General features: G+C 41.2%; 1 protein-coding gene across 1 annotated transcript; it reads right to left on the reverse strand.

The window, feature by feature from the left end:
- Positions 1-1,226: 1,226 nt before the first annotated feature.
- LOC104950857 (E3 ubiquitin-protein ligase MYLIP-A) lies at positions 1,227-17,043 on the reverse strand. Its single transcript, XM_010777433.1, has 7 exons — positions 16,828-17,043; positions 15,238-15,428; positions 6,671-6,856; positions 4,654-4,851; positions 4,330-4,494; positions 2,815-3,232; positions 1,227-1,542 (listed from the first exon to the last, which is right to left on the reverse strand). Exons 1-7 carry the CDS (start codon positions 16,912-16,914, stop codon positions 1,351-1,353), a joined length of 1,437 nt encoding a protein of 478 aa, XP_010775735.1. The 5' UTR covers positions 16,915-17,043; the 3' UTR covers positions 1,227-1,350.
- Positions 17,044-17,361: the final 318 nt, after the last annotated feature.

Consider the following 17,361-nt stretch of genomic DNA (forward strand, 5'->3'; position numbering starts at 1 on the left):
AAGGCAGGTTAAAAAAGGAAATAAAGACAAATTAGTTTTTTTTCCTACCCAGTGATCTTCGGCTCCACAGCCTTCCGGTCAAGGTTTTTTTTTTTTGACAAAACATGCAATAATGTCAGACAAATGCAGTTTGTTTTTAAAAAACTTTAATACTTTCTCTTGTTAAAAAAACTGAATATATAAAAATGATTTATTTCTGGTGGCTTTTGCTTCAGAAAACAGAAACAAATCGCTACTTGCACAATGTGAAAAATAAAAGTCCTTCCCCTTCGACTGAGCTTAATCGAGTCAGCGTCAAAGAAATAAAAGTTTTCCTTTTCTTACCAGAAAAAAAGTCTGTGGAAAGTTTATAATAAACACGATGTCGCTGCTACATTAAGGCCAATCCCTCTACAAACATCCTTGGTAAAGTGACAATGTTTTTGTTTTCTTAAATAGTCTTTTGAAATTAAATAAAACTGAAAAGCTTTTCAAAAAGCAAGCAAGTATTGCACAGACAGATCTCCTAGTACCCATTAAAAGAATATCGAAACAGGAACTCAATAGTACACCCTCGAGAAAGAAATGTATAGCTGAGGTTTTTAGAGGAAGCAGCTGCTGTTGGAAAAATCCAACATCCTTTGTGAAAGTAAGATACTGCATTTCACACTCAAGGTCACATTTCTAGTTTGCTAAAAGAACCACATTTAATCCAGAGATCACATAAAACTGGACCATGATGGCCTTAGCACCCGATTAGTATGCACCGAAACACCCTGAGCAGCTGCTTAGCCTCCAAAGACCCCCTAATTGGCATAGAGAACAAGAAATTAAATATGGATTAAAAACAGATTTCACTCTACATAAAATTCAGTTCTCAAATCCAAAAACGGAAGCGTTAAAATAAAGACGGGTAATGTGTTAGGCATTTCTAAGCACATACTTTTACGATATGGATATGGGGCTAGGAGTCTGATATGGAACGAAGAAAAAACAAATGAATAAAACAATTCTGTACCAGGTCAACTGATGCAATAACTTAAAGGACAATAAGGGCCTAATCTAAAATCATCTTGTGGCAGGGGCCATCTTAAAATAAGATTTGGACAGATGACATGCAAACAAATACTAAGAACCAACAAGACAAAGTGACAATCCAAAGGGAAATGACAATAACACACACACACACACTAACTGAGGGAGTGGTTTGAGTGTGTCCATCTTTGAATATGCTCACGAGCTGAATGTTTGGTAGTTCTTGGATTCCAGGCAGGAAACACAGATGGACGAGGAATGTTTCTTTTTTCGTGAAACCTCAATCTGGCTGGTTTTGCTTCAAAGTGTTCGTAATGGAGTTTGGTGGAGTTGTCTTTATGTGTGGTAGATCTTGTGCTCGTACTCTGTTGCAGAGCAGCTGTGCGGAGAAGCCAGTTCTCTGTGGATGGGAGCGGGGGGGCTGCGGTGCTGGTGGTTGTCGGTCAGCGTCAGGTTCAGCAGGCTGGTGCAGGTGGGCAGGTAGACGTGCTGCACGTGCTCCACCTCCGACCGACACACGGGACACAGCTGAGGGACAGGAAAGAGAAAAGTAGTAAGCATCGGGTGTTTGTTTGTTTACTCGCGTTAAGGACATTTGAGGTGGTTACACTAAGACGTGAACTCCTTCACTGTCCCATAAAACTTTGGTAATATATTTGTCTATGCTTATCAAAGGGATCTCGAGACAATAAAGCCCTCAAACACATTTCCTGGCCACTTCCAAGAAAGAAAATGACCTAAGAAAAGTTAACAATGTGACAAATCGGGTCAACCCACATTTCCCAGCAGATGCATGACATTAAAACTAAAAATGTTAAAGGTGCAAGGCAAGCCAACAAAATAAGTAACCGTTATCACACAGTAGGCGGTGTCACGGAAACTTGCTCTCCAATCAAATGAGTCGTGGAGAGGACTGTTGACTGCCATCAAGGCAACTAATGAGTCACCACTCGGGTCATCAAGCCAATGTTAAGACTGAAGGACATGCTGGCAAATATCCTTCAGAACACAAGCTAATATTAAAATCAGGAAAGCTTGTAATGGATTGCTATAATGGGAAAACAGCTTCCATAATCACGCTGAAAGCTGTGGAACTCTCCTTCTGCCCTTGAGTTTCTACTGACTCATTACCTGGGTCACGTTTCTTAGTAAATGGAAGTAAGATCTGCCTGGCTGCTATAATCCCTCCATAAGACACTCACACACTGCATCTGGCTTCAGAAAGAGGGGCAACATTTTGCTGATTAAGTGAGGGGTCAGCAGAGAGCAAGCAGAGCTTTGGATGTTGCTCAGAGGACTATAAAAAAGGATGGAAGTTAAAACTTAAAAGTATGATTAAAGAGCTTTAGGAAAACAAAGCAAACTTCACTTTAATAAAATACTGCTTCTAAGGTGGTGTTGACATCAGCATATGCAATATATTTATATAAATAGTTATCCACGCAATAAACCATATTTAAAATGTGTCTTAATTTAAATTATTTCATATTCCGTTCTTGTACATATCATATTCTATTTACATGTATATAGACTTTTTGCACTACTTTTTATTTTTGTACATTATATGTTGGATTGTTGGAGGAGCTCAGGTCAGAAGATTTGCATTGCCATTTCTACACTGAAGCTAAATCACAATAAAAACCTTTGAATCTATACCAAATACCAGCAGTGGTCATTTCTCAGAATATGACAAGTGGAAAAGCTAACCGCACTAATGATAAAGCCCCCCCCAACGTGGCTTATAAACAAACTCATCAGTCTTCCCGGTCTACACACACAGAGAGGGAACAACAGTCTCACCTGCAGCTGGTTTGCGCAGCTCTGGCAGCACACCATGTGTCCGCAGGGGCAGAACGCAGCGTCGATCTCCTCCTCGCAGCAGAGCACGCACAGCAGAGCCTCCCGGAGCTTCTGCAGCCGCTCCTGCAGTGCTCTGCTCTGCTGGCAGCTGCCGCAGTCCAGCCCCTCGTCCTGGGGGTCGTCTCGGCTGGGGGAGCGTGAAGGAGAGGAGCGCTCACCGCTGCCAGAGCCCAGGTCAGCGACCCCCGAGTTGTAGAGGGCGCGGCGGGCCTGGTCGTACACTTCCTTGGAGGTGCGTCGGATGTCGAAGACGTACTTCTTGCCAAGGTTGATGTTCTCGTTGAGGAAAAGGGAAGCTAGGTGGCCCTTAAAGTCTCTGCTGTACTGCATCATCACTGCGTTGGTTACTGTGTCACACCTAGAAATGAAATAAGATAGAATGTGATTACGGTTAGCAAAATCAGAGCATTTGAACATTTTACAAGATAAGTACTTTAATGATCCCAATTTGGGAAATGTTTGCTTTGCAGCAGCATAGAAAGACAAGGTATAGTACATAAGAGAAATTAAAAAGACTAGAAATAAACAATCCAAAATGTAAACATCTCAAATAGAAATAAAATAGCATTTTAAAAAAAAGTAAAAAATATACATGTGGAAATACAAACTTACATTAACAAAATATAAAGCAGGATATTATATATACATTAATTGTGCCAGGAGTGGATTATTAAATTGAATATAAATGTACAGCCTCTTCTTGCCCAAACTGTGGAGGGTATGTCTGTTTATCCAATACTCCATTTGCACTTAATATTCAGGAAACTCATGTTCATCCTGTGAACACCTTCACTGCTATGAGATAAACATTTGTTTCTGAGAAAGCAGGAAGAAGACATTCCTTCCAGACTCTGAGCTAAAACCCATCCCTGAAACAAAAGGACAGGGCTGTCTTTTGTACCTTTGTACCTCTGTGACTGACTGACAACAATTTCATAGCTCAGCCATTTGAATTGTTCCTGCTCACTGCAAGATTCTGACAGACTCAAATCTCTCCGACTCTACTAAAGATGGCCCGGCACGATCTCCCTGTTCATGCACACTGATCAGGTCTATTACAGGTTTTATGGGTCCCACTTTGCAGAATTTGTACCAGCAGTTGGTCAATGTGTACAATTGTGTGAGAGTGCATACTCAGGAGCAACTACGTGCTAAATAGAGCAGAACAAATGTGCACACAACACATTTAAGGTCAGGTTTATGAATGACTAACAGCTGTAGCGAAGAGCGTAAACAGACATGAAGAAAAACAGAAATCAACTGAGAAGCTTAGCCCAAAATATATTTTAATTGATATCTTGGTTCACCACATGTCTATGGTACCTTTAATTAAGTAAGGCAGTGGAACATTGAGTAGTTATTAAACAGGCTTGAATATATTTAATTCTGACTGTACAGCTATATAGCCTTAGTCATTGATCTGGGTTTGAATACAGTATGTTGTTTATCTCTCACCTGTAGAAGGCGTGTGTCTCTGTAATGGCTCGGTACAGACCGCTGGCTGCCCGGTTACTGATCAGCTTGAACAAAAGCACCACGCTGTCATTTGTGTCCTTGGTTACCGTCAAGTACACACTCTTCCCCGACTGGGTTGCAATCTGGATGATTGGATAGCTTATTCTAAAGATGGAGCAAAATGGGAAGAAACCATTACATGTTGAATATTCTTCAATAACACATTCTGTCCTAAAACCCAAAAAGATGTATATCTGCAACATGAAGAGTACTATTAGTATGGAAGTACACAGAGCGAATTGCATTTGTCTAGTTGAAACATACCTGTTGACTAAACTGAAGTCCTCCTTGCAAATGGCGATGCCTTCAGGGCCGACTCCAATGGCGAGCCGCTGGCCGTTTGCGTCGCGCGCCCAGTGCCACTCCACACCGTAATGCTCCAGAGAGGAGACCAGCTGCAGGGCCTGGTACTCCACGGAGCCCGGGCCCAAACCCTCCAGAGCCTTGTGTCTGGAAATTATGCTGCACAGGGAGACGGGTGGGGAGACAAAGGGAAAAAAGAAATTTAGCTTTAAAGCTCAGATTGGAAATATCATTCTGACACAAGCTTTAGCATACAGATCACATTGTTACCATGGTGCAACCGGTGTGGCGGGAGTATTATACGAACAGGATGAATAACACTAGTGTTTTAGCTGTCAAAGTTAACACGCCCTCAGGCAGAGAACTGATGCTAAAATGGTTCTTTCTGACAACTATACTTATGAGATCAATACTTGGGCAGCTTAGCTGAAAGCTTATTTTAGCAATAGTAACAGCCTGCTGATTTCAGTTTGCTGGAAAATCCCAAATGCCGAGCTGTGGTACAAGTACAATTTGAGTATACTCTTATAACTGTAATAAAGTATAGCATAGCATTTGTTTTTAAAAACCCAACGTAATATGTATTTTAGTCATTTTTTGGAAGTGCAAGGACGTGCATACATAGCAGGCTGGAGGAGTGGAGGTCTGTTTCAATGCAGCACATGTCAAATCGTTTATTATAGCAGTTAGGAGAGGAGGCTTGATAATTGGAGGACACCAAAAAAGGTAAACTTAACTAATGTGCATTTAAAAAAGAGGGATAGTTTCGGCAAAAAACTAAAAAAAGGTACCATGGGGTCAGATTAGAATTTTCGTTTAGCATGAAACACTAGAAATAACTAAAGGATAAGTTAAACACGAAAGTGAGCTCATAGAAAACTATTTCTGCTAAAAAGTTAGCAATGATTGACCTAAACATTTCAGATGTGTGTCTCAAACTGCACTGTAACTTTTATTCATGTACCTTTGTTATCTTTGCTTTTAAATGAGTATTTTTAAATGCCATTTTATATATTTGCTTTTAATTGATTTTAAATGCCTTTGTATAATATGTTTCTTAATGCTTTTCATTTTTGGAAAGCACTTTGCATTGCCTTGTGTTGAAAGGTGCTATATAAATAAACTTGCCTACTGTATTATTTAAGGCTCTCTACTCAAAGAGAGCAACTGGAAAGAGAGACAATGCAGTAGTTCTTCGATTATTTCCCAGAAGTTCTAGGTGGGACAGGCATTGCTGTTTTTACACAATGCGATGGGATCTATGCTCTTGGACTCCAAAACCTTGCAGTAGCAAAACTATGTTACCCTATTCTTGTTTGCAGGGAAAACATTCAAGGTTTACAGTATGGAGGTTATGTTGATGAAACTGTGCAAACACACGCTATCTGATCTCCTATCAGCTGCCGTTTGACTGATCCGTGTGTGTGCGTGCGCATCTTAGCTGAAAAGACAAGCGTGAGATATACCGCTAATCAAAGTCTTTCACCTCTTCACTTTATATAAAAAGGCTGCAAATGTATTAAAGCCACCACCGGTAAACTCAGTGTAGCATTTTGTTGCTTTTTGATTTCTTACATGTCCTCATTTCCTTGAACACCATCTGCCACATCAGATTATTCGAGACCTTTTATTTACATATCATATCTTTATAGACTATCTCCCTCAGAGATGGGAGGGGGGCAGAAATTCAGGAGGGAACAGGTTTTAATTATTAGCCAGGGCTTGTTAATGTGTACTGTATGTATAGGGGGCTATTGGTTATGTGTTCAAATTCCAGTTGTCTTGTGTAAAATAAAAATTCCAACGTCATAAGTGGTGGTTTCATGTCAGGGTAGGGGTTCTATTACAGTAAAATGCAGAGAGAACAGAACGATTGTGGGCCAGAAATGCAATATGAAAAATGTTTTTATGCATTCATGGAATTTACTCTCCATGCTTTTCTAGAGGCCAATGTTGTGTTTCTTAAAGAGTGATGTACCTGTTCATGGTGGCCGTGCTGGGATCCTCTCCACACAGCTCGGAGTACCAGTACTTTGCTGTGTTTTGGTTGTAGTCCCCAAACTCTGCCTGTGCCAGGAGCGAGCTCAGCTCCTCAGCTTGTTCTGAGCCCATCCGTAGGTGCCCGTTATGGAGGTCCTCCTTCACGTGCATGAAGAACACGTGTCTGTCGGACGAGAAGAGAATAATACATTGGTCAAATGCCAAATCTTTGAATTGCCATTTAGGTTAATAAACTCAACAAACTAAGGCAACGTATATATTTTAGATAAAGTCATGTCAGCCATTGCGTTTCTTAAATGTGTAAAAGCTGAGGAGTCGGGGAATCTGGAGCACATAGGCCGGAGCAGGTGGTCATTACCGAGCCAGAATTGCACCACATGAGCCAGGGGGGTGTGTGAGCAGCAGAGGGAAAAGCAACTGTGATATTTGGTCGGTGGCCACAAAGACACTTTCTCTTTTTCAATCTCTTCCTCAGAAAAAACTACAAGAACTTCCTTAAGTGTGAATTGACAGCTTTAAAAGTGGAAGTGGAGAGGGGGAGAGTCGTTTTTCTCCCAGTAGGGGAAGTACTTGGACTTTTAACATGGTGAGTCAGAAGGCAAAAGTGCTTGAATTGTATCTGCTTGGGCCAATACATGACCTTGATAAGTCTCAAGTTGAATGCAATAATGGAAATTAGTTACAATGGCTGGCATCCTGTATGTCTCTGTGGCTGTTACCCCACACTCCAGCAATATGCTTATTTCAAGACAAGCCTCCACTGGTCTTGTTTATCAAGAGGGAATTCTTGTTTGGAAAAAAAAGCTGTGTTTATTTGACAGTTAGGAAAATAGTTCAAATATTAACGTTGGTCAAAAACAACAATTGCTACCATTTGGGCTGAACTAATAAATGAGAACATTGAGTTATGCTGTGGAAAAGGAAAATAGCTAAATGCTCAATACAAATAATCAACGGCAGGTCCTTTCCATTGTTTTGACCAGAAGATGTGAGGAATTCTTTCCTTCTAGCAGCAGGAGACAAAACGTCAAAAGGAATAACAACCTGAATGACTCAATCTTTCATGAAGAGTGTTGAACTAGAGTAACCCAAACTGATCCTTCCTTGAGATTACCTATGACACAGTAACCTTAAGAAGATAGTCTTAAGTCAGCTACTCCTGTGACTACAAACCAGTCCGACAGCTTGTCACTGGGCAATGTTGTTTACTGGCTGCAAATCTTTTGTATTTTGCCAGTAGACTTCAGTTGTTTCATTTTAACATCCTGGCTTTGCCATCTGTTATTATCTCAAATCAAATACCTGAATAGCCAGTGCAGCGGTGCTGATGCAGTGACCTTGTGTAACCCTCCTGATCTATAGACACTCAGCTCAGACAGCTCAGACTTGTCAATGCCAGAAATGAAAGTATAATGTTGGCTTGCTGTGCAGACAAGAGTTTTTTTTGTAGAACATTGTAATGTGTGAACAAAAAAAAAAAATGGCTGTTGAGTTTTTGGCCGACCGCATCCTGATGTGGTAGACTAAAAAGCAGAATGCGCCAGAAACTGCTTGATATTTCCGACTAAGAAAAATAAAACTCCTTCGGGCTACAGTTCTCTTTGAAGCATGATGCGAATAGAGACATTTTCATTTGTGCAAATCAGGTCATACCATGACTTGAGGATATTTTAGAGGGGACCCTTGAGTGGAGGGGGAAGGCGGCACTTAACGCACCTTTATTAAGTTAATATCAACTCATTGTGTTTTGAAAACGTAGAAAATGCGTTGTGTTGAGATGCTCGTGGGAGATACAGGAGCAATATGGAGTTTCCTCTGTCTCCTTATGGGACTCAAAGCCAAACTCTTGAGGGACAACTGAGGGCATAAGAGAATATGTACAGTTGTGTTTTGCAACATCTTCAGTGTGCAATAACAAGGCACACCTCACCAAACACATATGCACGTGCTTCCAAGGAGCAGCAACAGTAGCAAAAGCAGCTATGAGGCACACAAACAAAGCCAGTCTCCACCACCCTGACAAAGCCAGACCATAACAACGAAGCCCCATAGCTGTCCAGCCTCAGGCATAACAAACACTGCTTTGATATGGTGTTAAACATCCCATTCCCTCCAACGCACACACACACAAACACTGATCTCTATTGTGTCAGGCCCAGCAGGAGTCATGTGATGAAGCGCTGCTAGTTAGCTACCTGCCTGATGCAAACAATAGGTCTGCCTCCAGTTTATTATAGGGCAGGCTGCAGAGGTTACTATAGTTCATGAAGGGATTGGAACATGTAAATCCAGGTTACTGTGAAGCTGAGCAAGGCATTTAATATCATAAAAAGCTTCCTTCAGAACGAGTCCTGGCTTGTTAGTTTGGTGTCGTCGACACTATGCCACTTGACTCGTTTCAGGAGTGGAATGTACCGAGTACATTTATTCAAGTACGGTACTGTATGTACAATAATGAGGAACATGTTATTTTGTATGTTTATAGTTAAACTCCATTAAAATTCACTGGAAATATTGTACAATAACAGCTTAGTTGGTTAATTTAGCCAATTAAAAGATCATTATTGACATCCATCATCAAGGTCATTTTGTACTTGAGTATTTTTACAGTGTGTTATTAGTAATTTTATTTAAGTAAAAGGTCTGCATACTTCTTCCACCACTGATTAGCTTTAACCTCAACTGCTCCACTTTACCAACCATCTGTGACGATGTGGACTGTTTGTCCACCAGGCTGCTGGGCAAGACATCTGACTCGTGCATTCCTGGGTTCATGCGGGCACCCATGTGTAAACAGGTGTTTGCTTTGCTGAGCCGAAGTTTAAAAATCAATTTCCAATGGGAATAAATCACCAATTATAAGCTGTGGGATGGACCAGGTGAACAGGTTCTGCAACTGAGGTAACTTTAGTTCAATGATAGCTGTTCCTGCCTGACTTCCCTGGGGCGGAATGAGATGCATCAGATATGCACTCGGTCTGCCAAACAGTCAGCCAAACAACACAAACACATGACAATCTACAACAAACAGCTGCTTCACAATCAGAGGGTAACAATTTCTCCCACTGAGGATCCGGTGAAGATATAATGCTACTGTATCTGCTCTCGGTATAAGCTTAGTGCAGAACTCTTTTTATAATAACAACAAGGGCAACAGTTTTGTAAAGATTACCCTGCTGTCTTCTGTTGCCTCTATATTAAAGCAGATAGCTTCACCTCAGATAACTGTTAGTCTGCTGAATTGCTGCCTCAGCATTTTCAAGGTCCGTCCTACACCCAGGGCTTGGGAGAGACAACAGTCCATAAATCTTAACTCAACATGGTGGTTGAGATTGGTTTACACAGAACTCAAAGACTTTAGTTTGAATGTTTTTTGAAATGTTTCCCCAAGTGGGCACACCATTCGAGGCCGACTGATCTGGAGTGACTGGATCTTTGTCTGGAACCATTTTATTTATACTGACGAGGCTAGACAGAATCTCATGACTTGAAATCTGTCTCTTGTTGGGACATGAGGATGCCATGCTGCATCAGGATTATACTGTAGTTGTTTCCCCAGTAGCTAGACCACTCCTCTGTTATTCAGCACGTTGGATTCCCCATGTCAGTGACTAACACACTTTACTACAAGACACTTACACATGCATCATGATACAATCATCTGTGAACCCAGCAGTCATCATCGCCTCTTTCTTCAGACCAGACAAATGGAACACTGTAAGTCAGTGCCCTGCTTTAGTGTATTACACAGTGTCCATCACATTGCTCCTACAAGGGAGATAAACCATAATCAAAGTCTAAAGAGGCTTACTTGTTTACATTCATAAATGGGGAAAAGGGAAAGCTAACAGCAAAGGAGACATAAAGGGTATTCAAACAGTGATTGTAGTGGAAAGGGAGGTCATGTTGAGTGCTGCAACAATGTTTGAATTCCTGATAGCCTGGCTGGAATAATTCAATTAAAGCAGACCTGAACACCCTGGAAACAAAATGTTTTCAAAATAGGTCAGTGGCTACAGAGCCGAGTTAAGGAGATCAGATTATTCCAGTTGTATTCCAAGTCTTTGAACCATAAATACAACACAGATACAATCCCAAACTGCAGTCTCAGGGCCTTTTAAGCAACTTATTATATAAAAATGTGACAAATCTTTGCAAGTTTTATATCAAGCAGACAAAAAAGAGGAATAGGCATGGGTTTTCAAGTAATACCAGACACTCATTACCAAGTCAACTAAACCCTCTCTAGTCTGTTCCACCCATCTATAAAACCCATTGTCTCCTTTTTATGATTTCTGCCCCAATTCAATGTCTATTCCCCGAGTAGGCAGAATGTCAGCCTGTTCATTTCACAGAAGAACAAAACGTCTCCACAAACTGAAACCCAACACCTCTGCCTGGAGACTGCGCCTCATCCAGCCAATCACCAGAAGAGTTTCAGACCTCATCGGTCGGGCTCTCAACAATGTGGTTTGTAAGCGAGTCAAATGACACACTGCCAGGAGCTGTGTGCTGTGAGGTTACTAGCGGTCAATGAACTATAGTAGACCCTGTTGAATATCTTCCCCCATGGTGTGGGCTGAATGGAAAGTCAGACGGTTAAACTTAAAAAGAAAAGTTTTAGCATTGTGTTATTTATCAGAACGTTGCAAATATCAAGCTCTAAATAGCATGTGCCTTTGCTCTGTTCCAAGTTGAACTGAAAGCTGTACAGCATTAAAACAAAGAAGCTGTTTGTATGCTAACTGCCTTCTGTTGCAGGCTGGTGCTCTGTACTGCATGGTAAAACAGTGATTAAAGAACAGCAATCAAAGTTTAGGCGCCAAACAAATAAAACAAATCTGTCGTTCTTCGGAAAGGTCTAAAAAAATAATAATCAGGGTAGGTTATTCCAGTTCAGGAGGAAACAAACTCTTATGGAGGCTAAAAGCTACTAATTACCGACAATGAAGCATGGCAATAAAGAAAGGGAGGTTAAGGCCCGCAGGCTTCTTGAGTGATCTTTGGCTTGATTGTCTCTTTAGCCTGCAACAGTTAGTTACACATTTTAACTTGTGTGTGACCGGAATAAATAACCTTGAACGTTTTGATAGAAAAGCTTGATGATTAAGCTGAATCGTGCAGAATATCAAGTATACTATTGTTACTCAAAAGTTTTGTAGGGCTGTTGTATTTTATTATTAATGTAATTGTTGGTATCCTGCAAAGTCAAACCTGTTATTGGAACATATTTGTTCTCAGTTGATCTATTCTACAAATGCTACATTAAATTGAAGCCTCTCCAATCCATTCACTCTGGGGAAGGCAAGGAAACACCCTGTTGCAGGTCAACACACACCATCACCTCTGCCTCTAGTACCACTGACCTGCATGTCTCTGAACTGCCTGGGGTGATGTAAGAAGGAAGGAACAGTGTCATGTGAGAGCAATGACATTAGTAGAGCAAAGTTCTTAAAATTAGCTTTAAATAATTGTAGTGTGGAATTATGTCCAGACCGTTATGTCCTATTTAGGGAAATAAATGTCTTGTCTTTTAGTTTTCTTAGCATTATTATTAGTTATTAGCTAGCGCCTGCTTGGTGGAACAAGGAACTCTTCATTGGAATAAAATAAAAATAATTGCATGCAAATAAATATACAATTATTAATAATGATTTTTCATTTGTTAAAACTAATGTGGCTTCTTGTTTAGATTTCAGATAAACATAAGCTTAAACCATGGGGCGGTAAACATGTTAACAATCAAGACCTCTAATACATCCTGTACCAACAGCTTTGCCCTTTCAGGACATCCAATGTTTGCCTGATCAGAATGTTAAATCCAAGTGCTAATGAAGGGAAAACATTCACATACTTAAAGCAGAGGCACCCCTTAGCAAGTGGGGTTAAATGATGCAGATAACACTGGCTGTTTTGTTGAGGCCCTTGGGCCAGAATACCATAACCAATTAAAAAAAGTGTCCATCAGTGAATGCTCACAGAAACACAGGGCAAATCAGATGTGTTTACACAATAATTTGGACATTTACGAGATTTATAAAACAAGCTTGGTAGAGTTGTGCGAGTGAGAATCTTAAGCAATGAGATTAGGAAAATAGGGTCTTAGAAGCAGAGGATACGGCTGCCATGGAATCAAGCTCAACTTAAGCCGTGTAACTTAAATAGATAGCCTTTTTTTCAGTAGTAGAAACCAAACCTAGGTGAAAAGTTTACAAAAGTATTATTGAGTCTAGGAAATGGGTTTAAATACTATGACTATGGTTTTATCCTGGATAGTGCAGTTTCGAGGTAAATTAGACCCTACCAAAGAGAAGGAAGATAAACATAAGCAAGTACCCAAATATTCAGCTGCATGTGAGCAAGAACATGCAATTGACCTGCGAGGCTTTACGTGGAAGCAGAGTACACAGCAGCTTATATAAGCAGCTCTGTGCGCCCAGTGCACTGCAGGTTATGTAATAAGGCCTATAAGGACAGCGCTGAAAAAGAGGCCCTCCCCGCAGCTCCACTGAGAGTCGTGGAACCATGCAGTCCTTTTTGCTGTGTGTACGTTCTGAGGGGAACCTTAACTCCCGCTCATATTAATACTGAAGTGACTCATGCTTGGTTTTAACTTTTAAAACTCGTTCACAAATTGACATTGTTCGTGAGAGTAGATAAGGCGGTGTTGTGTCATATCTAAATTAACAACAACTTAACAATTGGACTCATTCCAAGAGGTATGTGACTAACTGCAATGTGCAATGTGTTTGCCATTGTGAGCTCTGCATGCTTGCCTGCCTGGAAGCATGCCTGCACTCAGAACATGGAGGCAGTGGTAGCCTAAAGTAGGTCAAAGGTGACCACAACATGGATATGTTAAATGGGACCTTAAAGAAAAGGAAATGAGAAGCAGAAATGCCATGTATCATTTCACAACACATTTAAATGATATAGCAGTTTCTCCAGACATGCGAGTTTCCCCAAAATGCCCCTGTTGTGTATTGTCAACATGTCGCCCTGTGTTGAGCTTGCTTATAATCACATCTGAGCAGATGGATGGCAGAAAGGCTCTGCCAAAATCAAACTCATAACTTGACAGCATGTTGGTGTGTGCCATGTGTGAGTTTTTATTAGCAGCACCCCTTGCTTGCCATCTAACATCTTTATCTCACCTTTTTTTTTTTGTACAAAACCCCATGACCCCCACCCCGCAAGCCATCTGTTGATAACCCCTGCTTATCTGGTGGAGCTCAGAGAGCAGGCAAGTGTCTTCAACGATCACACTCTCCCCCGTGCCTTTCACTTTTTTTCTTCAAAAGAAAAAAAAAGGAAAAGTGGAATATAGGCCACAATGAGAGAAACAGCTGAAGGAGAGCCAGTGGTGAAGTGGAGAACAACAGAGCTTAGCAGAATGCCAGGCAATTACTGGCCGAGGCAGATACATGTCGGTTTAATGAACCCTTCTAGTTGCACGCTGTGTTTGAGTGTGAAAGAGAGGGGGCAAGAGCAGCCCACCAAAACAGATTCCCATCCAAAGTCTGCCCTGCCTTCTCATCTATGGTTCCAACTTCCAACCCTGCAGTATCAAACAATGACGGCGCCACCTGAGGTGAGAATAACATCCACAGCATCACACAGACACTGTGTGTTAAACAAGTCTTTGGGCAGTTTCCGAGAGCAATTGCTATTTATAACTTTAAAATGAAACTGGGGACATGAATAGCCGAGTCAGGAATTAGACTTGTTATTTTGTTTCAAATATTTTGTTTCCTCAAGCTAAGATAATTGTGTAAACTGCCAGGGGAAGTTTTGTTTGGTTGGCCATTGTTTTACTAAAATAAATATAGCTGGGATAAAATATCTCTCAAAGAGCACAGAAAAGAATATCTGTAAAATGTATAGCCGGGTGCGTTCAAACATGATTATAAATCTCACTATGTACACAGAGACTCATATTGATAATATCCTATGAAGGAAAAAACACTAGACACAGGCCCATCTCAGTTTCCATACAGCATCTGCAAAAGAAAATCGAATAGTGGAGTGTGCTTTTGTTCAGACAAAAAATGGCCACAAACAATTGAAACAGAAAAAGCACAACAAAAGTTATTTGGAGTTGAATGGGGGCAGTGACAGAGGTTCTGGCTGTCGCACAGAGGATCCCTGGGGGCAGATGCAGAGCTACACAAACCCCCAGGGCGGCTGGATCACATTTCCTGCCCAAACGAACTTTAGTAACCCCGGCTCAGCGAAGAGGTTACTACAGGGCATTCGACTGTATTGTACACAGTGATTAGATTAGGCTGTGGAAACTGTAACAACGAGTTTGTTTTTCCATCATGTGCTCATTATTGCATGTCTTATGCATTACTAAAAGTGTTTCAATAAAAAACATAATCTAGATTTGATTTCTGGTAAATTTGAAGCGGTTCACTAGTTGTGAGATAATGTTGCAAACAGGAAGTGGAAACTTTATCTGTTCAAAGGCCCATAAACAAATGTGAAGACGTTCATGTTGCATGCAAACAAAGTCTGTGCACGCACGTGAGATGTTAAACAAACCTCGTCTGTTCCTGCAGAATGAGATGGGGCTCCACAAAGAACTTGACCCTCAGCCTCAGTCGACACGGCGTCACGTTATCCATCTGCTGACAGATGCGATTCCTCAGATTCAGCCACAGGTTCTCTCCTTTGCTGCCCGTGAACTGCAGCCCAAAGTAGTCCACTTCAATTATGCCCAACTTTCTGCAAACCTGGAAAGAGATTAAAGAATCAGAATCCCTTTATTCGTACTACAGAGGGGAAATGTACATGTGTTACAGCAGAAAAGAGCCAAAGACAGCTTAATGTTAACTAAGAAGCATGCATATTTTTTTTGTTTTAAAAAGATAAAAAAATTACACAATAGAAAAATAGAAAAAACTGTTTCTAACATATAGCACCCAGGTATGTATATTGCACATTTATTAACAAACAGGGTCACATAATGGTTTTTGAAAAAATAAATGAGTAAAAAGGGATCTTATCAGTCATTTGAAGAGTGTATGGGACATCAGATAGAGGTAGCTTTACAGTTCATTTGAAAGTGCATCTTTCTTTGACTTTACACTCAACATTTTGAGTTTTTACAGCAGGCTTAAATGTCATTGAAGAAGACTATAGGGGGGCAAGAATCAACACATTTCCCGAGAATCAATAAAGTTTCGCAAGATTTAAGAGGCGGAGGAAGATAGGGCTGCTTTTATCACTTAGTTTATTAGGATTTCTGCTCCCCTGGTGCTACTCTCACAGATAAATCCCATCAATATTCTAAAGCACACGATAGGATTGAAGTAAATTGGAGGCTCTCTCGGGGTAAAGGGGCTCATCAAACCCACAATCCCACGCCCCCTTAGCGGCTATTACATAACTGCTGGTGGTGGTCTGCAGGGAGCCCGGAGGATGAGATAAAACTCATTCATACCCACGGCAAGTTGCCATGCATTTGAAGTAGCTTTTTAAAAAGTGGGGGAAAAAACAACTTAAGACTATTGATGAAAGGAAAAGTTCGCATGCCACCCTGTTTATGTCCACTTTAGGAAAAGAGGTAAATGTCAGCAAGCAACGAAGTAGCGAGAACGCTGAGTGCCTACAAAAGGCAGAAGAAGAATGAACTCAAGTAACCTGGACAAAGCGATCTGCCTCTGACTAAGCCATGCAGGTAGACGACAGCAGTGTTACCACAATGCATCAGAACTTTCCTTCATGTACATCAAGTCGTGCTTTTCGAGAATGACTCGACATCCTAAGGTTTCATTGTCCTGAACAGATGTTTGGTTTTTGGCACGATGCGCGCAGGAGAACATTTTGTTTCCGCGTACCCATGTGCAAAAATAAGGCTGATGTATCCATAGTTGTGTTAACAGATTATATCCACAGTTAATGTTATGTCAAGCAGCCGATACATCTTATTTAGCATTCACCGTCGTTGAATTTCTCAATTTTTATACCCACACATTGGAGTCAAATTAACAATTGAGCTGAAGTTTAGTAACATCTAAACTTTCGCCAGGCAACAAAATCATCGCTACCACCTATATGCTGACAATGACACTGCATTTAAAAAAAGGTATTATATTAACAAAACGTGATGTGTTCTCCACCACAGCTTACCTTATTCAGACAGTCTTCACCGTTCGCCTTCGCATCAACTTCCACTTCCATCACCACTGAATCCGGACGAGTAACGTGGCAGAGCATTTTGGCTGTGTATTCTGCTAATCTTTGGTTTGCCACCTTTAAAAAAAATAATAAAACACTTCTCGAGCCTTCTTTAAAACCCCCAACATCAAGCCTTCGTCACTTTCATAGCCCTTCCAGTCCGTGTGGCGAATCTGGAGCCACCAGCTGTAGGCTATATCAATGAAATGCCATGCACGGCTCCGCCTTCGTACAGCTGTCCAATGGGAGTGAGTTTCACATATCCGCTGCAGAACCTAAACCAATCAGAAGTCGCGTTACAGCCGCACGCTTCTCCGGCTTGAGCTCACCTCCCGTGTGAGGAAGTGTGAGGGAGTGCACTGTGCCCTCGCCTGGCTCGCCTGTTGCGCGAAGCCTAAGTGGCTTTTCGACTCACCTGCTCCTAATAAATAGACATTTGAACGAACTTCAGTAGACCTTAGGGTGAGTTTAATGGCTTGTATACGG

This window comes from Notothenia coriiceps, unplaced genomic scaffold, assembly GCF_000735185.1.
Source record: "Notothenia coriiceps isolate Sejong01 unplaced genomic scaffold, NC01 NC01_scaffold00018246, whole genome shotgun sequence".
In the NCBI taxonomy this organism is placed as follows: domain Eukaryota; kingdom Metazoa; phylum Chordata; class Actinopteri; order Perciformes; family Nototheniidae; genus Notothenia; species Notothenia coriiceps.

What these genes read in the sequence shown, in the direction of transcription:
- LOC104950857 (XM_010777433.1), bottom strand. Translation starts at nt 16,914, where the DNA reads ATGCTCTGCCACGTTACTCGTCCGGATTCAGTGGTGATGGAAGTGGAA. An exon ending in GACTTCAGTTTAGTCAACAG is followed by an intron (nt 4,495 to 4,653) that starts GTATGTTTCAAC and finishes CTCCATCTTTAG; the next exon opens with AATAAGCTATCCAATCATCC. An exon ending in GAGACACACGCCTTCTACAG is followed by an intron (nt 3,233 to 4,329) that starts GTGAGAGATAAA and finishes TTTCATTTCTAG; the next exon opens with GTGTGACACAGTAACCAACG.